Below are 21,169 nucleotides of genomic sequence, written 5' to 3'. Positions count from 1 at the left end.
CGCCCGGGGAAAAGCGGTCTGGTGCCGCCCGGGGAGGGGGGGTGTCTCAGGGGTCGCGAAACACGCAGGACGTCCTTCCCACCCCGCTCCCGTGGCATCTCCTCGCCTGACAGCATTGGGCTGACCCGGCTTGGCTGGTACCTGCGCCTCTCTCGCCTCCCTCCTGCCGCTCACCCCCTTCTGCTGCCGCAGTGATTCTCGTCCTTTGCGGTTTGTGAGCAGGAGATGCCAGGGATGGACCAGCCTCTTCGTGCTCTGACGCAGGGGTCGGACTGGAGGGTCCCGGTGGTGGTGGTGGTTTGCTATGAGCTGCCACCCTCTCTACACACAGGCCTGGGAGCAAATCCCATTGAATCCGCGGAGCTTACTTTTACTAAGCAGGCCCGCATAGGATTGCGTTGATGGAAAACCAAGCCCCCCAGGAGCACTTTGGTCCTGCCCTCGCTAAGCTTTCAGATGGGCGTTTTGCAACAGTCCTGGTACACATTTTCAATGCCAGAACAGAGCTATCTAATCTGTGCTATGGAAGGTGGAGGTTAACAACCCAGCTCTGCACGTTTACTTGGAAGTAGAAGCCATTGATTTCTGTAGGATGTACTTTCAAGGAAATGTGTTTTGGATTTCTGCCCAAGCTTTCTTTGAATATCCCCTGTCCCATCTCGGAGGCACAGTAAACTGTTCTATTCTTAAATTATTGCCAAAGGAGAGAGGAGGATCAACAATTCAAGCAGCAGTTATTGTTTAATGTAATTGAATAGCACATCTAGGTTGCCACTAGTGCTCCTCTTGATGTCATACTTCTCTGGATAAGAATGACTGTGCTTTAAAATTAGTATGGTGTACTGTCCGCTTGTCAAATTGTTGAGTTTGAGTTGTGTTGGATTGTGTAATTATACCCCTCACATAGAGAAATTACCTTTTAAGAGAAGTCTGCTTGTTAGATCACTTTTCCATTTCATGTGCCAACACATAACTGAAATTATTAAGAATGCTAGCTAAAAGTTGCCTTCTAACTTACATGATACTTGTTGGTAGCTTATTTTGTTAAGAGCATTTTTTTGGTCACATATAGGGAAGATGTTTTTCTTCTGCTTCTTTTTTTTACTATTGCCCTTTATACATCCCTTCTTACATTTGAAAGTGCATTATTATCGACCTTGTATTCATGTTCTTGTGAGAAGGGTCTCTGTTTAGTCTTTTTTTAATAGAAAAGGAAGGTGATTCTGGGGTATTTTTTACTTGTCCAGAATCATGGATATTCAAATCCAATACATTTTCTGTTAGATATATATTGGAGATAGCTTGAATGTGAAATATTGTTTTGGTACTGTGATATGTTAAACATATACTGAGTTCCTCTGAAAGTAGGTAGGATGTAAGTTTTAAAAATAAATGTCCATAGTACAGTCTAAGCAGCTGATATACACGGTGGAACTGCACCTCTAACCTAAGAACACAAGATCAAACTAGAGGCCTGTCTTGTGCAGCATTTTATTCTCCCAGAAGTCAACCAGGTGCCTATGAGAAGCTTACAAGAAGGATATGAGCACATTAGCACTCTCTTACATGTGACCCCAAACAAAAGATATTCAGAGGCATACTGGAGGTAATGTCATGATCATATCTAGGAGCCATTGCTCACCTCCCTGAATTTGTCTAAATACTTTTTAAAGCCATCCAAATTGATGGCCACTACATCTTGTGATACCATTTCCCACAGTTTAACTATGTGCTATCATCTTTGTACATCACACTAAGCAAAATCATTGCTTAGCACAAATGTGTGAGTGTGCAGACTTTCAAAGAGGAGATTGAAGCTGCTGTATTCCTCACTGGTCATTCAACTGCTGTGCTAAGCTAAGCCTTGGTCATCCTCCAGACTCATGGTTTAGCTCTCCCAATCAAATCTTGAGATGTTAATCGCAGGACAAACATTGGTTACAGCTCATGGTTAGAGAGCTAAAGCATGAGCCTAGGTTCACATGACACACTAAGCCAAGCCATACTTTAACTCAACATAGCAGCAGATTGACTAGGGGGGGGGGGCAAAGTGGCTGTAATGTCTTGAGAGTCCACACACTTGTGCATTCATGCTAAGCCATAGATTGGCATAGTGTGGCATTTGTACCAGATCAGTTCATTGCTTTTCTGTTTTGACTTTCCCAGCATTTAGCTTCATTTGATGAAATTTTTCTAAGAACTATGAGATGTGCAACTCTGTCTTATGCAAGTTCACTCAGAAGTCCCACTGAGTTCACTGAGAATTACACTGAAGTGTGCATAGGATTGAAGCCTTTTTGTTTGTTAATGTTTAGTTTAGAGCCACTTCATAAGTTATGTTTATACACAAGAGCAGTGGTACCTCTGGTTACGAACTTAATTTGTTCCGGAGGTCCGTTCTTAACCTGAAACCATTCTTAACCTGAGGTACGACTTTAGCTAATGGAGCCTCCTGCTGCCGCTGCACGATTTCTGTTCTCATCCTGAGGTAAAGTTCTTAACCCGAGGTACTACTTCCCAGTTAGCGGAGTCTGTAACCCGAAGTGTTTGTAGCCCAAGGAGTTTGTAACCCGAGGTACCACTGTACTGAACATGGATAATAACATTTTGTGTTGTTGCTTTCCAGTATATTAATCACGGCAAAATTACAAATGATAATTTATAAATGAGTTGCATGTTATTCCTACAGACAGAAGTCGATTTCATCTAAGAGAAACATAATTAATAAGGTAGCCCTTACTTTAGAGTGCATGTAAAACCACAGCCTATGGAACTGCTAATATATCTGTGGCAAATAACCACACTCTTTTTCTGTACATGCAGTTATGAAGACAAAATGTACATCATGTTTCAGGGAGTAGTAGAATTAAACTGATGAATTCTAAACTGGAGCATTCCCTATTCATATATACAGTAAATCAGATTTATTCAGGCATTTAAATATTTTTTGGAAAGTGTTACTATCCTAATTTCCTAGCCACACTGACAATGTGAATTAAATAAATCTGAATTGGGTAATATTGGGAGCCTCTATGTGCAGATTTTCATCATGTGCAAAACATTTTACAGTGACTAAAGTTAATTTTTGAACTATCTAAAATCTAATTTACTTCAGAAAATTTCAGTTGCATTATGAGTTTTTATTTCCCCTGCAATATAAGCCCTTTTAGTGTTATTGCAGGGATGCATCAAAGTGCCCAATCCCCTAGTATTTCCTCAGTCATCAAATGAAAGACACTTTGTACCTACAGCTATATGTGTGAAAGCTGTGTTGATATAGATAGTTGTTCTGTTTGCATAGATGGTAGCAGGTGAAGGTACTTGATGCACCCCCATTCCCGTAATGCTCAATGCAGGAGCAATAATGCCCAAATAGGGCAATGGTAAGATATATATTTGTTGCACTTAATTATTCTAGATGACAGAAAAGGCCTTCAAATATGTGCAGGAAGTTACAACAGAGTAAATGGAGGGAGAGGGGAGAATGAGGAAGGAAAACAAAAGAAAAAATAAGAGTATTGTGCCACCTTTAAGACTAATATTTGTATGATACAAACTTTTGTTCACTAGAACCTACTTCAGCATACAGAAAATGCCTATATAAGACCGGAAAAGCAGCTAGCCAGAAATCCTGTTTTTATGACCCTACTAAGAGACTAATAGAAAAAGAAAAAGATTCTTTCTCAGTACTTCTACAGCTGCCTATGTCAGTTTTAGACACTAGGGCCAAATTCAACTAACCTGATGCCCTACTGGCACACTAACCGCAAATTTGTTCTGTAGGGTCAGGAACACCCCCCCCCTTTGAACTGTGGGTGGGTGGAGGGGGGTTGTTGTTCTGGCAAGCAGAAATGCTTGTGCTGATGGAAGGATCGGAAGAGAAAGGCATTGAATTCCTCCCGCAGAAATTACTTTGACATGCATGAGACATTTTGGGCCCACCTCTTAACAGATGGAGGAAAAGATAAGGTGGCAAGCATGGTCTTGGGCAGTATTCTGTCTCAGTCAGCTGGTGGATGAATGATTCTCCATGTCAAAATGTTACCATCACATAGAAAACTAGATTTGGTGAGAAGTGTTCAACTCCAGTCTTCTCCTTGATGTGCTAGTTTTCTTTGTGCAGGATGAAGAGCTTTTAGTCATTTACGTCTGCTTCTGCAGCTTGGAATGATCAGGGGTGAGTGTCCATGCCACCTCTGACTGATGTGACAAACTATTCCTCCTGAGCTTGGAGCTGGGGGTGGTGGGGAACTATCCCTACAGTTGCAGCATGCTTTGGAGACATAATGTGAATATTATCTCTCCTGTATTCAGCTCCAAGTTTGAGGGGACTGTTGAACCTCATTTGTATTGTTCTGTGTTTTGGGGCTCTCCAAACACCTTGGAAGCACAACATGGTGAGTTCGAGCCCCCTCCTGAACTTGGATCTGGGGGCTGGGGTTTGTTCCTTGTCGTGGGCTGTATTTTGTAGGTGTTCTGGGCACCTCAGAAGTTCAGTGCTACATCAGAGCAAGACTTGCTAACCACTGCAAATGAAACAGTCCACAAAACTTAATATCAGACACACTGATTATGATAACTATGCCACCATTTTGTAAATATTCCCTGTTTAATAAAGTACCATGCATCTGTTGGCCTTTTGGTCAAATCTTCATCAGAGATGGGCTGAACAACTTTAACAGTTGTAGAGACTGAATGACCACCACAGCAAAGGGGAAGTACTTTGTAATGTGCATAAATGTGATTCCTCTTTCTCTTTCCCTCACCAGTTTAACTTGGTGGTCTTCTACAGTGTAATCTATGCTTAAAACAGTGGTGTTCAATCCTCCTTGCAAATACCTAGCCCTTGAAGATAATAAAGAAGTCTGGATAAATCCCTAGACTCAGAAGTAAGCCCCAATGGGATTTATTAATGGGCAAAATAGGATTTCAGCTTTAAGTATACAGTTAATATGAAGACTGGTGCAGCTTTGTAAAAGCTTGAGATTATCCCCAGGTTACTACCAAAGCATAGCCTTTGGTAACTGCCAGTGAGTGCTGTAACTTCCAGTCAAGTAGGCAGCAAATAATGTGTGGGTAAGATGCTGGCACTGGGTTGAAAGTGTTATGAGTGTTTATTGCTGCTGGTTGTACTGGTGTGTGTGTGTGTAGGGCACACCACTAAGATCTGACTATTTAAATTATAATGCCCAGTTTTTGCACTGGCTCTGTATTTAGTGAGCTTTTTTGTCTGTCTTCTATTCTATATTGCACGTATTCTGCAGTGAAATTCTAATGAGAACCTTTGGTAGCAGTTGTCATTTTATATTCCACTGTGCCTTATTGGTTGTACTTTTTATTGACACTCTTTTTTGCATTAGCAGTTTGTGTGACTCTTTTGGTGATCCAGAGCAGATAAGGAATGTTAGATATGTGCCTGGCTGACTGTATTGCGGAGAGAAGGGATCAACAGAATCCCAGGCAGGGTAATATTGACTCCCTGGAATACACTGGGGGAGGGATGATGTTAGGGAAAGTAGGCAGCAGGCACTTGACCACACACACTTACCTGTCAGTAGAATCTAGGTACCGGTAGTCATGCCAACCCTCCCAGCTTGAAGTGCTATTGCTGAATGCCAGGTAGGTGCATAATAAAACATCTTAAGGTGCTAACCAGGTATGCATTACATAGAGCTGGGTGAGCCTGACTGCAGTGGCGTAGCGTGGGTTGTCAGCACCCGGGGCAAGGCAAGTAATTTGCGCCCCCTAACCCGTGGATTTGCGCCCCCTAACCCGTGGATTTGCGCCCCCAACCCTAACCCCCAGATGTTGCGCCCGGTGCGACCGGCCCCCCCTGCACCCCCCACGCTACGCCACTGCCTGACTGTCCCAGCTGTGCCTACCTGGTACTTAGAATGACAGTAACAAGGATTGCAAATTCTTTCATTAGTAATCCAGTGTCCTTGGGTACCAGGGTCAAGGGAATGCTCCTAGTGTTGGGTCATGGATACAGAACAGGGATCCTCACTCCACTGCCCAACAGCTTCCTTAGCAGAGCTAGCTGGAACCATCTTAGTGGTGATGCTGGGCACCCAGCTCTGTATGTCCATACCATCAGAACCACATGTAGCTGTATCAGTGCTGAACTGGCGCCTAGAAGTGATAATGGGCTGGATGAGGATCAGCAAGCTGAATCTGAATTTTGGCAAGACAGAGGTACTGCTAGTGAGTTGTTCTCTGTTCTGGGAAATGCTTTTTTTTTTTTAAGAAGAAGGAAAAAGGCGATCATTGGACTACTTTGAAAATACAAATTTCCTTACCCCAGAAAAAAGGTGGATTTTCAAAGGATATAAAATCCACACATCACCATGATGAGACTGACCCTTTTTTTGTACGCATTAAACCTGCAGAGGAAATAGATTGATATGTCCGTCCCTACAAATGGCTACCTCTTTGGTGTTTCTGTTCACCTAGGCTTATGCTTGATTTGATTAACGTGATCTAAGTCAGAGGTTTGTGTTGTTGCTGTGCTGTTTATTGTGCCTATTTATTAAACTTTCATTTTTACATTTGCTGTTTGGTTTTAAATATGATAATTATTTTGGCTGATGGATTGTTTTTATTTATTGCTGTATAAACTGCTTTGTGAGTTTGTATGGTGAAAAATGGTCTACAAATGTTGGAAACAAGTAACGTAAATAAAATGGGGACTTCAAAGTTTTTATACCTCCTCAGACCTCAGTGTAACAATATGTTGACAGCTAATTTAAGCAAATTCTGTTATATCTATTGTACAGTGCTTTACAAGTCCGTGCATAAAAACCAGCAATTTTTATGGGAGTTTTAGTAATCCCAGATTTAAGGACACTCCCTCAGTTCCGAGGAAAGGTTCTGTTACACAAAGTGAACACTCTTCCCCAATTCCTGGAATATAGGGAGTAGCCTGGAGAGCCAGCTGTCCTCAATATTGTGATGCTTCTCCACAGTGTGATGTTAGTGGCAGCTGTTCTTTCTTTTCCCTCAACTTGGAGCTAGAATTTAAGACTAGGTGTGGTAAAAGAAACTCTACTTGCAGGTGGCCTCCATAGCATTACTGCAGAGACTGAGCACGGACTAGTACTCTTTCTTTCCTACCAGAGAGGGAATAGTCAGTCATTATGTGGGTGAGGTTTTTAATGAATGGGGTTGGATTAATTGATCCTCTTTTGTTTCTCTTGAATTATTTGTTGTTGTTGTTGTTGTTGTTGTTGTTGTTGTTGTTGTTGTTGTTGTTCTCCATCCTCATCCCACCCGACTCTGGAGAAAGACCAAAAAAAAAAAAAAAGGAAAAAGAAATCAGTATCCAGGTCTAGTATATTTGCCTGGCTTGGCAAATAGCACAGCTAGGCCATGTAAACACCGCGGTTTAAAGTGGATTAGATGCACCCCATGTGTGCAAGTTCTTTGCATCTTCACATGGTATTGTCCTAATCCAAGTGGCAACCTCCATTTCCCCACTTTAATAAAAAAAAACATTTATTCAGAAGTTACAATATAGTTACAGTATAATAATTTCAAGCCTGCATTCATGCTACAATTGCTACCTAGTGTATGTAGTGATTTTAAAGCAACTTTGCAAAGGTTTGAAGGGGAAAATATCTATAGCATGCTGAAGCCTGGGCCACGCAGGTATTCTGCAAGATTGATTAACTGATTTAATGTGATTCATAAAATTTATACACAACTTGAGTGTTTAAAAAAACCCCTCAAAGCAGTTTATAAAGAGAATAAAACAATACAATTGCCAATAAAAGCAATAAAAAAACTTTAAAACTTTCAAAAGATAAAATCAGTAATAAACTAAAAACAGATTAAAGCATATATGTCTGGGTAGGCTTATATATACAAAAATGTTTTGGTTCTTAGGGTACTTAATTTTTTTTTTAAAGACATATGGGCTGCAATTTCAAAAGCAGTGTGAGCCTTGTCACCCCACATTTTTGAAGCTGATGCCCTGCCTCCAATATATTCAGCTGGTTCTAGTAAGCATCTATCGTCTGAAGGAGAGCTTAAATACACTTGTTTGGCTTTGAGCACCTTTTTCTTTGAACTTGGTGTGCTTTCTGTGGCTCAGAGACCACATGTTGCCCCCCTGAAGATTGGAGGTTATGTTTTACTTTTTACACCTAGACATGAAAGGACTTGCTTTTACTGAATGTGCCCAGTTCTGAACAGAGAAACATCTATGTTGGCTGGGGTATATATATGTGTGTATTATGCACACAGATGTAAACACTCAGAAACTGACTTATTGGTATCTATGCCTGGCAATGGAAACTAAGTGTATATCACTGTCAAAAATACATTTTTCCAGTTCTGTAGTGGAATGTAATAAAACGGTTTTGAACATTTCAACAGAAAGATTTTACTTGTTTAAATATTATTTTGAATAAATAGTGAAATGTAATCTAAACTCTTTAGTGAGGCTGTTTTTTTTTTATTAAACTTGTAAATAGTTTCTACTTTGGTTACTTTACTATAGTATAAGCCAACTAGATTAGAGCTCTGCTACTTACACAAATGCAATATTTAATAAACACTAATCAAATTTACCAAAAGTTTTGGTCATATGTATTAATGATTTATAAGAGAGGCTGATTTGGCATCAGATTAAAGTTTTGATGTTTCAATCTCCTATTACTTTCTTACTTTCTTTTTCAGGCAAACCACAGTTTACCTGTAGATCCAACTATGCTAACTGTGGTTTGTCTTTCCTTCCACACCAGAACTTTAAACCCACCAATTCTGCATTGGAGGGCAAGCACAATCCATAACCTGCCAATTTGAATGTTGCAGCAAACTATAGCTGGCTTTGACCTGATAACCATACCATGGTTTGCTATGTGTGAACCAGCTGCAAACGTATAATCATTTGGAAATGTGAGTTACTGGTACTTCGTTGCATGTTCTTTTTTTTCTCCGTACCCTTTTCTTGAATAGAGCGTTGAGTCCAGTTCATATTAATGATACTTCACATAATATGTTGAGGTTGGTGGAGGAAGGGGAAGAAGCGATGATGATGATGATGATGATGATGGGACCAGAAAGGCTAAAGAAGGAAAGTTTAACATAAATATTTCCATGAAATTCAGATATGACAGGAGTATTTTGAGGTGGTATACAGTTGGGCAGGTTTCTTCAAGTCATCTAGGCCTTATTGCCAACTTAAAACATTGTTTTGGCATAGTATAGTCTAGTGGTATTCACCAGCTTCTACAATTAATTTTATTTTCCAGTCCTTCTGTATTATGCATGTTGTGGATATATAATTAACTTGAAACACTGTCAAGTTTCTTGAGATGTTTGTTCACATAAGTGCAGTCTCTCGTGTAATTCACATTAACATTAGATATAGCTTGTCATCTTATTTTTAAAAGCTGTTTAAAGCTCCTGCTGCCTGGATTTGTTTTGAAATTTTGCAGCACATTCCCCTAGCAGGCAGTGAAATTTCTGTAGTTGGCAGAGTGATCCAAACAAAACAGTCTGTTTGGCTGAGGATAACTTCTTTTTTGTTTGCTTCTAGTGCTGTAACTTAATTCTCTCCTCCCCACACAGATACTTATTAGTATTTTACAATATTTCTCATATTCCAGCAAGCACAATCTAGGAGTTCAAACATTTTCTGCTCACCAAACGTCCCACCAAGAAGTACAAAACAACTGCTGTGGAAGCAGAAATCTCTCTACCTCCTGCATCTGAACCAGGGTGTGGGAAGGAAGATGTGTTTTCACGCATCTTTTACAACATGAAAGCACTGGCAAACACCTGCCTGAACTGGCAAAGCACCTGCCTGAACTGACTGTGCTGATCATCTTCTTAGTCTTCTGCACAAAAAATGTATCTGGATTTGGGACCATTGGTAATAATAAAGTAGGAGTGCAAACAAACATCATACATGACATTGTTTGACTTAACATATTTACTGAAAAGTAAGTTCCATTAAATTAAATGGACCTTATACTCCCAGATACATGGGTTCAAAACTGAAGAGTTGTGGGTTAAGAATTTCATTCAAAAAATGTACAACTTGATAGCAGAGGTGGCTGACATTGGTTTGCGGCTCTTTTGAGGGCTGTATGCCAACCTGAGCCAATTTAACTCATGCACACAAGCTTGCACATGCGTGCACACTCACTCAGGACACACAAACTCAGAAGGAGGAGGAATAGACTTAGTTCAGGGAGTTGGACTTGATGACTTGATTCCTTCAAACTTTACAATTCTCTGAAATAAGTACAGTGGTACCTCAGGTTACATACGCTTCAGGTTACAAATGCTTCAGGTTACAGACTCCACTAACTCAGAAATAGTACCTCGGGTTAAGAACTTTGCTTCAGGATGAGAACAGAAATCGTGCTCCGGCGGCGTGGCGGCAGTGGGAGTCCCCATTAGCTAAAGTGGTGCTTCAGGTTAAGAACTGTTTCAGGTTAAGAACGGACCTCCGAAACGAATTAAGTACTTAACCCGAGGTACCACTGTACTGAACATAAGTGAAGCGGGGACAGGCAACACACACAAACAAAGAAAGAGAGGACAGACAGTGACACAAACCTAGCAGTGTATTTGCTGTCTTGGACAGCTTTGGTGTATGGGGTTCATCGGTTGCTTCAGTTCTTCCTGGGGGGGGAGGCAAAATATTAAGGATTAATGTTAATGGGTTAATTCTCTATGAATCAGCAGAGATAACTCATTCTGCACCATGCACCTGCAGGCATCTTGTGACTCTCTTATCTGTGCTATTGGGCAGATTTGGCAAGTGTCTTTGTGTATAAAAGGGCTCAATGTTACAGCATACTGTGTGGGTCATGGTAGGAGAATTGCTGAAGGCTATCTGTTGGAACTATGGATTCAAGTGAAAACTTTTTGAAAAGATCGTCTGAGGAAGAAGTTGGAAAATTGGTGGACTTCAGAAGTTAGAGAACTCTTATCACAGGCATCCCCAAACTCCGCCTTCCAGCTGTTTTGGGACTACAACTGCTATCATCCCTGACCACTGGTTCTGTTAGCTAGGGGTGATGGGAGTTGTAGTCCCAAAACAGCTGGAGGGCGGAGTTTGGGGATGCCTGTCTTATCAGCTGCAGGGCTTTGAAAGCAACTGACCTTAAGACTTGACTGTGGACTTTAACACAACAAGGACTTTGAAGCAAAGAACCCTCTCTGGGCTCAGAGAGAGAATGCTACTTGTAATGTTTGTAAATAGTGTGTGCTCGTATAGTGGTGTATGTCAGTATTAGCCTAGTAAAAACAACTCTTCTAAATGGCTGTTTTCTGCAGTGAGCTTCAAGGGCTTAACTGAAGCTTTTTCAGCGCCAACACACAACACCCTGTTGTCTCCTCCTACTTCATCACTGCTATGGGAAGGAGTAAGAAAGCCTCTTATGTTTAAAAAGGCACCCTTCTCTATCTGGTGTGGCACCACTGCTAGAAGATTTTAGATAAGAAATGGAACAGAATGCTTCTTCCTCTGTTCCAAGGCACTCTAGGACATTCTACCCATGGAACTGACTGGAAAAGAATGGTGCTGTGCCAAAAGGAGAAGAGGTAGACTTCTGGGCTCCATGGGGCAGCCACTTGCCTATTGTTGCCTGTTACTTGGGACAGGGCAGGAAACCCACATAGAATAGGAGATGTGTGCACAGGACATGCTATCTCTGCTAAGATAGCATTGCACTGATCAGTCATTCTGCTAAAATCACTTTTGGATCATCCATTATGCTAGTCAAGTCTCTTAAGTTAGTCATCTAAATGCACGTTGTGCTTTGTTCTCTCAGTGGTTGTCTAATTTCTAAAGAGAAATGCTGTTGGCAGCTTTGGGTACATATTTATAAGAAGTTTCACTTTTTTTGGTTCTCTTTCTACAGATCTTGAAAACTGCCAAATCCTGGGAGGAAAACTACATGACACTACATCATGAGCGAGAGTAAATGTGACAGTCAGTTTTACAGTGTTCAAGTCTCAGACTCGACATTCACTGTACTAAAACGTTACCAACAATTGAAACCTATTGGCTCTGGGGCTCAAGGCATTGTATGGTGAGTAGCTACTTATTGGACAAAACTAGTATAAGCATCAAACTGTAATATCACCAAAATTTTGATCAAGGACTCAAAACAAAGTATTATTATTATTATTAGCCGCCCATCTGACTGGGTTGCTCCAACAAATTAAAATACAAAACACAGTAAAACATTAAACATTAAAATCTTCCTTATATAGGCGTGCCTTCAGATGTCTTCTAAATGTGAGGTAGTTTTTTATTTGCTTGACATCTGATGGCACATACCTTAATTCCACACATACATAGAAACAACACAATCTAAACATTATTTTGAAGTACAGTACTATTCCGTGATGAAGTTGAAAATGAACAGAACCTTTAAAAAGTCCTGTGTCAGAATAAGAGCTCAACTAAAACAACAAGTTGATTAAAGAAATTGTGTAATCTTAACACCTGTTCTAGAGAAGAATTGTCTCTTAGTTTTTGACTAAGATATAAATGCACCTGCCTTTTAAGAAATTTCTAACTATACTTTGACTAATGGAACAGGATGAAATGCTTCATGCATGGAGGTGTTAAAATCAGTCTAGTAATAAGATCTGATTTATTTTTGGTTGAATAAAGTAGAACTCGAGAGGGTTTTCCTTTGTGCATTTTGCCCTTCACCTAAAACAAGAAGCAGTTTCCTTGAGGTAACTTGTCTGTCATATACCCTGACACCCATGGCTCTGATTTTAAAAAGCTGCAATTAAGATGTTTCTGTTTTAACTTTTCAGTGCTGCATTTGATACAGTTCTTGGAATAAATGTTGCTGTAAAGAAATTGAGTCGCCCTTTTCAGAACCAAACACATGCAAAACGAGCTTACAGGGAACTTGTGCTTCTAAAATGTGTCAATCACAAAAATGTGAGTAATGTTAATTTATATTAGAAACAAGTAAATGTAAAATAATAATTGAATGAATGTCAGATGAATCAACTGGAACTAAAGCCATTATTCTGTGATTCAAATAATTAAATAATTGAGAGAGAGATCAATTTTTGCTCTGTCCTGTAATGAAACACTGTAGTTGTTTTAGGACTATTTCCTAATTGCAATGTAGAAGACTAGTTATTCATAGTTTGTCATATTTCTTTGAAAAGCTAACACAATTTGGGTTTTTTCATGCAGGTCTCTTTGTGGTTTTTTTGTTGTCTGTGGTTGGCTTTAGGTAACAGTTCCTCGGATAGGAATGATCTATGGCTTACACCACAGATTGGCAACCAATATTTCTAGAAATGTATTAAAAAACAGTCTAGTATGTTTCTCCTTATGACCATTAAAATGACCCTCATCCCTTCCAATTCTACGATTCTATTATTATTAGCAGGCTTATAATGTATATTTAGTAGCATGTATACTTCTTAGTAACCATTATGTTTTTCTTCAAAAAGCAGTAAAAAAAACACACTTTATCAATAGGGTATTGATCTCTTTCCACTGAATATTTGAACATGCAATGTGGAAATGTATTTTATAGGCCTTCTAGCAAAATAATATATTACTGAGATGCAACTGTGCTCCTCCCATAATCTAAGAATTGTCATACTTCAAAACTCTGGTTATTAATTTATCCATGGATTTATTATAAATAAAGCTATTCAATCCATTAAACAAATATACTTGATTTATCTCATTTATGTTGAAATATTGACTGTCCCTTATGGAACTTGACAAAAAAAAATAGCATTATGCAAACTGAATGAGGATATTGAGTTCATTCTAAAATATTTGTGAATCACTATGATAATCTCATTTTTCTTGCTACAAAGCTTCAGGTAAAAAGTTATTAAATAATCTGATCTATATGCTGACATTGCCATGTACTGTTTGATTTTTTTTTGCAAATCATTGTGATGGTGATTATAATTCTTGTATTTTGGTTTTACAGATAATTAGTCTATTAAATGTATTCACACCACAGAAGTCACTAGAAGAATTTCAAGATGTGTGAGTTTACTTTATTGTGTTTTCTTGATAAATATCCATTTAAGACCAGATTCTTGATGTTCTCTGCCTGGAAGCAGTTGGGCTATAAATGATTTTTAAAATATATTGTGCTTTTTGGAGAAAAATGCTGAAGCCTTCTTGTAAGCATTGAGACTTATGAACAAAAAATGACACTCCCCCCAAGCGTTCATTTCATCATTAGGAGATGGGTTATTGTTTTGTTTTTGTTTTATTATGTGTTCTCATTTTGTATTTTTATGTTGTGAACCGCCCTGTGATCTTCGGATAAAGGAAGGTATCCAAATTAAATAAATAAAATAAAAAATAAATTTTACTGGCCACATAACTGACATTGAGGAGAGGGAGTTGCTTTCTTTATTTTCCTGTGCCAAAAGAGCAGTCAAACCAGTATCCTGACAATATTTTCAAACTGAGATGTGAACTAATGTCAGTTGGAGTTTTGCCAATTAACTTCAGTGGGAGATTTGTACCCAAAGTAATAAAATAATAGATTATTTGAGTCTGGATTGCTAAAAAATATTTCTGCTAAGAAAACAAAATTGTATAATTGCATCCACTGTCATTTCCATTTTGCATTCCCACAGCATGTTAAGCTAGGACTTACTGGGACTGTGCAAACTTGTGGGCTCCTAGACCACCCATGTCCTTTTTATGCTCTCACCCATGTTGAGCTAAGCTAAGATCTGGCTTAGTTTGTTGTCTGTACCTGAGCTTGTGGTTATGATCTCTCATTGCTAACCACAAGCTGTAGTCAACGTTTGCTCTTGTAAAAAATACTTTTTTAAATGTTTCAGGTATTTAGTTATGGAACTAATGGATGCTAACTTGTGCCAAGTAATTCATATGGAGTTGGATCATGAAAGAATGTCCTACCTTTTGTACCAGATGCTGTGTGGTATCAAACATCTCCATTCAGCTGGTATCATCCATAGAGTACGTAGTGCTATTACAATTATATTGATAACTGACTTTCATTAATTAACCTCATTAATTCAAATATTCAGCTATATTTGAAAGGGTTTTTTTAAATAATGACATGACAATTAGGACTTGCCATGTTCGATCAGTCCCTTTTATATTCTCATACAAGAGGGAAACAAATGATATCCTGTGGTCGTGAAGCTTAACCAGATTTGTCGTTCAGTGCCCAGAACTGTTGGGTTTCCACTTCTCACTTTCTACTTTAGCTCATTGCCCTTGCTGAAAAGCCTAGGTTGTCATCCTATACCCACCTAGCTAGGAGTAAGGCTCATTAAACACAGAGAAACTCAGCTGAGTAGCCATGTATACAGTTGTACTATAAATTAACTATACAGTGAATTCTTAATGAGTGACTGGACATCAGCTTCTGCACAGCAGGAGCCTACACCCATTAGCAAAGCTTCCACACTTGCCTTTTTGGGGGCAAGGAGGGATTCTTTAATATTTACTCATACATATTGTGCAGTATTATTTGCATTAAAACAACTTCTAGGGACTGCTTAATATCAGATGACCCCACCACAGGAAAGATGCATCTTGGTTCCTAGTGAAAAAGGAAGGACAAACTATGGACGTTCCAAAGACTAGAAAACAAGACAAAAGCAGGAGAGGGGAAAGCAGCAGCTCTCTATGGTTGACTGAAACACTGACAGACGGGAGTAGCTAGGTTGGCTCATTTCACAGAAATCACTTAGATGGTACCTGCTTATTTTGCTTCGTAACTTTCTAGGAGTGTGAAAGACTTACTTTTTATTTTATTCTGAGGAAACTCAAAGGTTTGGGCCCACTGCTTGTGGATGCCAGGTTGGCCACCCCTGTCATATGTCTCTCTGTGTGTAATTGGCACAAATTGGTGACCTCCCCTCTCCTATAAAACAGCAGCCAACTGTTGGGTGGGGCAAGAGCTAAGGATAGAACTCCCACAAACTTAGTTATTCCCTCCTTCCAATAGTAGATGAATTTCACTCTAGAGTCTCTTCCAGCCTCAATGTGTTAACTGGGGGGAGGGGAAAGGTACCAAGACTCCCCATCCCAGAAACACAGCACCACCCTATATATTTTTTAACATGTAATTGAATGTATTTTTTCTTAGGATTTAAAACCCAGCAATATAGTAGTAAAATCAGATTGTACTCTCAAAATCCTTGACTTTGGACTTGCAAGGACGGCATGTACTAATTTCATGATGACCCCATATGTAGTAACACGATATTACAGAGCACCAGAGGTTATTCTTGGCATGGGATACAAAGAGAATGGTAAGTTGCAGAACAGAATTACTTCTTGTTGGGTACTTGACCAGTTGTTAGATTTCTCTGTTTCTTGAATGTATTCTTATCATTCGAGAACTGTCTGTAGTAGGCTTTCCACCATCAAGCATCATGGGGTAATTGCCTGAGGCAGTGCTGCCAAGTTTTCACAGCCTAAAGAACTAGTTTTACCTTCTTATCTTTTAAATCTTCCGATGCAAAGAGAGATGCAGCTGGTGAGGTAGTGGAGGAGGGACTGCTGAGCCACCACCAGCACTAAGCATCCTCTGAGGGAGAGGGTCTCTGAAGCAGGAGGCACTGCTGGCTAGTCAGCCTCCTTCATCCAACACCACCTCTCAGTATACAGTATGTTGATAAGGCTGTGGAGATTACCTCATCTCCTAACTCACTGGCGACAGTAGCAGAGTTACCGTACTTTTCTCTCTATAACACGCAGATTTTTTCTCCTAAAAAGTAAGGGGAAATGTCTGTGCGTGTTATTGAGCGAATGTGGGGGGTCCCTGGAGCCGACCCTCCCAAGCGCAGAGGAAAAATCAGACAAAAATCCAATCGCACGCGTCAGGGAGGAGGGAGCTCCGTGAGAGAGGAAGCTGTTGCTTTCCTGCATTCTGCCTCAGGGTCTTACTGCCCACTCTCTTCTGTTTCGGTTGCTGTTTGCTCAAACGGAACAAAGAGCAGGCAAATCCCCTCCCCTCCAGGCAACCCCTTCCCTCCAGGCAAGCAGAGGGGAAAGGAAAGGATCTCCGTCCTCCGGTAGTGCTGCGTCCAGGGAAGCATTTTAGGGAAAACATGGAGGTGGGAGAGAGGGGGGGCTGGCTTGGGTGTGTGGGGGGGACTTTTGCCTTCCTTTCCTCCCTCCCGTTATACCCCTCTCCTGCATTCTTAGCCAGCTGCTTCTCTGCACACTGGTGCAAAAACGTGGTTACAAAGCATGGATCCACATGGATCCTCAGGATCTTTGCATTGGGTCACCCCAAATTCACCATCAGATCACATAGCATGTCCATGTCTGCAGCCTGCACCAAACAAATCACGCACCCACTGTTGCCTGGGGCTGCAGTGGTGCAAAAACGTGGTTACAAAGCATGGATCCACATGGATCCTCAGGATCTTTGCATTGGGTCACCCCAAATTCACCATCAGATCACATAGCATGTCCATGTCTGCAGCCTGCACCAAACAAATCACACACCCACTGTTGCCTGGGGCTGCAGTGGTGCAAAAATGTGGTTACAAAGCATGGATCCACATGGATCCTCAGGATCTTTGCATTGGGTCACCCCAAATTCACCATCAGATCACATAGCATGTCCATGGCTGCAGCCTGCACCAAACAAATCACACACCCACTGTTGCCTGGGGCTGCAGTGGTGCAAAAACGTGGTTACAAAGCATGGATCCACATGGATCCTCAGGATCTTTGCATTGGGTCACCCCAAATTCACCATCAGATCACATAGCATGTCCATGGCTGCAGCCTGCACCAAACAAATCACGCACCCACTGTTGCCTGGGGCTGCAGTGGAGCAAAAATGTGGTTACAAAGCATGGATCCACATGGATCCTCAGGATTTTTGCATTGGGCTACCCCAACCTCACCATCAGATCACATGTCTGTGGCCACAGCATGAGGCACAAAAATGATACATCCACTGTTTCATTCAGAATTTTCCCCCCTTGTTTTACTCCTCTAAAAACGATGTGCGTGTTATGGTCAGGTGCGTGTTATAGAGCGAAAAATACGGTAACTAAACTGATTATCTAGGTTGCCAATCTGGCAATAAAAGGCAATGGTGCATGGTTCTGAGTTTTTCTCTTGGTAGAGCAGAAATGTGTAAAGTGTAAGCTCCCTTTTAATGTTGCCTCCCAGATATGCCACTATAAAAATTAAACTTCAAAGGCTTATGGAGGTTTTACTAAAAAATACGCAGTAAGGAAGGAGACTATGCGTATGTAAGTACCTCAATATAGGAAACGCTAGTTCTGTTTAACACTCTTTCAAACCAGGGACTAGTTGGCTATTATTTCAGTTTAAAGAATACTGTATAAAATAGTCTGTGGTGAATTTTTTGTTTGGGTTATTCTGAATAGCTGCCATGAATGTTTAGTGTGTACTGAAAATGTGTTTGTAGATTTGTAACTTTTGTCCCTATTACACCTAACATTTAATAGTGGATATCTGGTCTGTTGGGTGCATAATGGCAGAAATGGTCCTCCATAAGGTCCTGTTTCCAGGAAGAGATTGTATCCTTTATAAGACTTTTGTGGACCACAAATGTGAACAGTTGAAAATAAGACTGAAGCGATTTTTGAGGAATTGCCAGACCTGCCATAATATGGTGGCGTTATATTTTTAATGCAAAATGTTTCTTCGTCAAAAGTTAAAATTTGCATTTAGATTAAATGTTCTTGTCCATGTTGTTCAACAACACGTTAGCAGTTTCATTTTTTTTGCATTGTTGTGTTTTTAATGTAAAAATGTTTTTGTTTTCCACTTTAGTTCACGACACTTCATAATTTTGTCATTTCACTTTTACTTTCAGTTGATATCTGGTCAGTTGGTTGCATCATGGGAGAATTGGTGAAAGGTTGTGTGATATTCCAAGGCACTGATCGTATCCTTCCCTAATAATTTTGAATCTAAATCCACATTTACCAAAGAGTTATTTCACTCACTTATGGATGCAAAAGATGCTAATCCCCTGCCCTCATCTTTTTACTGAATGGATCTGCCACGCATGTTCAAAATTTGTGATATTAACCAAGCACTTAAACTTTTATTCTCTTCTTTGTCCACATTTAACTTCGGTGTTTGAACATTAATCATTCTTGTTTGGAATTTCATTTTTGCAGTTTTAATGGTGCTGCAAATTTCCTTGATGTTATTGGCACTGTTTAAACTGAAAATTCCACAAAATTACTGCTCAAAATTTATTGTTTTCTCTTTTTTTGCATTTCTCTGCACAATGGAAATAGCCTCACAACAGTGGTTTTGTCTTGTCAGTTCTTATCTTATCCTGTTCTCTTCAAAAGGATAGTGAAGGCATGCAGGTTAGAAAAATATAATTCCGAATGCTTAATTTCATGAGATTTTAATGGTTGATCATGTGTTAACCTAATAACACAATTAAATAGAAGAAGCTTGAATTTTCATTTTCTCAATTTTCTCCCATATATATTATTTTATTCTCTAAAGCCTTATGACCAACCTAACACAATTCTTCATGTATGCTGTGTCTCTTTTAAGTTGCATGTTAACACTAGTTTTCATATTTGCTGTCTTCATATATCTGTGTTTCATGCTTAACAAATTTCTGTGCAGAAAATGCATCTTACTTGTTTGAGCTCCACCAATCTAGTATCTGTTTCTCTGATCATTACTTTATATTATTGCTTAAAAGTGTTGTTTACTTGAAAGTCAATCTCAGGTGCAATCCCAGTCTCTTCAGAAAACACATAATTTAATATATTTCAACAGATACTGGTACTTTTCATGACTGAGCAGAGAATTGAGAAGGGTCTTAGTGTTGACATCTTAATGCTTTCTTTCCCTCTTTATACCCATATTGTTTTCCATCTTTGTGATTTACATGGAAGCCATGTAAATGGCTATTGTCCCTATTGAAATAAGCATTTGGTTGTTAGTTTATAATTTGGGTTTGCAATCTGTGACCTAGAAGAAAGTCAGGGAGAACCTTACTTCTTGAATCTTGCTTTAAAATAATCAGCCAGTTGTTTTGTCACAGTTAGCAAGTGAATGTTCAAATGGCAAATTCCAGTAGGTCTCTGAATGAACAACTCACAAAGTACAGAGGTAGTATTTAGAGACAGAACAAATTTGCACAAAAACTTACTCACAAATTGACTTTTGCTATTTGGAGCTTTTCATTTTTCTCTCTCTCTCTCTCTCTCTCTCTCTCTCACACACACACACACACACACACACACACACACACAAATGTATTGCCAAACATTTTACTTCCAGAAGTACGTACAGTGTGTGCAAGTTTCTCCTCAGTGCTTTGGGATATTAAAAAGACTACGGTGTTCTCTGTTTGCAATATACAGTATAGATCTTAGGCACACCAAGCTATCTGTAGTACCTTGTGCACATTCTTTTAAATAATTATTAGGACCATGCAGCTCCAATTTGGGATTCTGAAGGTGTGTGAGGGATGAGAATGGTTTCTTCCATTTTAAATTTCATTTGCTGCAGTTTAACAACTTGAGGGACTTTATAGAAGGCCACATTTAAAGGGACTTCCTCATTAATTTCTACTAGCAAGCACTATCTAATAATTATATTTGCATGTGGCCTCTTTATTCTTAGATGAGAGGCACATTTTAGTAATTTGGATTGTGATTATTGATACTTCTGGTGTGTGCTGTTGAAGATTTACGGTGATGCCCAAAAAACCTCACTTGATATCTATTTCTGATTAAGCATTTGTCAGCCATGTGGAACTTGATTGTTTTCACCTACGGAGTTATTCCAAAAAGATTTATTTCATGTAGACTAGACTACTGAATGCACCAGAGAGCAGAAACTGCACAAAATTGTTGTTTTAAAATATTCTGGAATTCAGTAATGAAATACATGAAATGAAATACGTGGTTTGTACACAGTTTTCGAAGGCTGCAGTTTTATTTCCCTGAAAGTACATCCTATTTAATTAAGTAGTAGTAACCTCTGAGTAGACATGTTTTAGGACTGTGTAGTGAATGAAGGTTCCTTTAACTCTAGATTGGTGGAGTTCTTTAGTAAAATCCATTTATCTATGCAGATCAAGAAGCTGTCTTTATTTGTGCAATTTAGCATGTGATGTTTTAACCTTTTATAGTACTTGGTATCAAAATTCCATCTAAATGCATTTGAGCAAGCAAGGAAAAA

General features: G+C 39.6%; 1 protein-coding gene across 4 annotated transcripts in view; it reads left to right on the top strand.

Annotated features, from left to right (window-relative positions):
• MAPK9 (mitogen-activated protein kinase 9) overlaps positions 1-21,169 on the top strand; it is a 31,336-nt gene that overhangs the window by 482 nt on the left and 9,685 nt on the right. For 2 of the 4 annotated variants that reach the window (XM_053376946.1, XM_053376949.1), the window contains exons 2-7: positions 11,880-12,050; positions 12,793-12,922; positions 13,947-14,005; positions 14,821-14,959; positions 16,101-16,266; positions 18,822-18,893. In XM_053376946.1, the coding sequence (XP_053232921.1) occupies positions 11,929-12,050; positions 12,793-12,922; positions 13,947-14,005; positions 14,821-14,959; positions 16,101-16,266; positions 18,822-18,893 (688 nt within the window). In that variant the 5' untranslated portion in view covers positions 11,880-11,928. Of the gene's footprint in view, positions 1-8,744; positions 8,899-11,879; positions 12,051-12,792; positions 12,923-13,946; positions 14,006-14,820; positions 14,960-16,100; positions 16,267-18,450; positions 18,523-18,821; positions 18,894-21,169 lie in introns of all 4 variants that reach the window. The other 2 variants (XM_053376948.1, XM_053376947.1) reach the window with 2 other exon arrangements.

The sequence above is a fragment of the Podarcis raffonei genome, chromosome 2, assembly GCF_027172205.1.
Source record: "Podarcis raffonei isolate rPodRaf1 chromosome 2, rPodRaf1.pri, whole genome shotgun sequence".
In the NCBI taxonomy this organism is placed as follows: domain Eukaryota; kingdom Metazoa; phylum Chordata; class Lepidosauria; order Squamata; family Lacertidae; genus Podarcis; species Podarcis raffonei.
The sequence above is the reverse complement of the archived record's forward strand: the minus strand, read 5'-3'. Positions and strand labels throughout refer to the sequence as shown.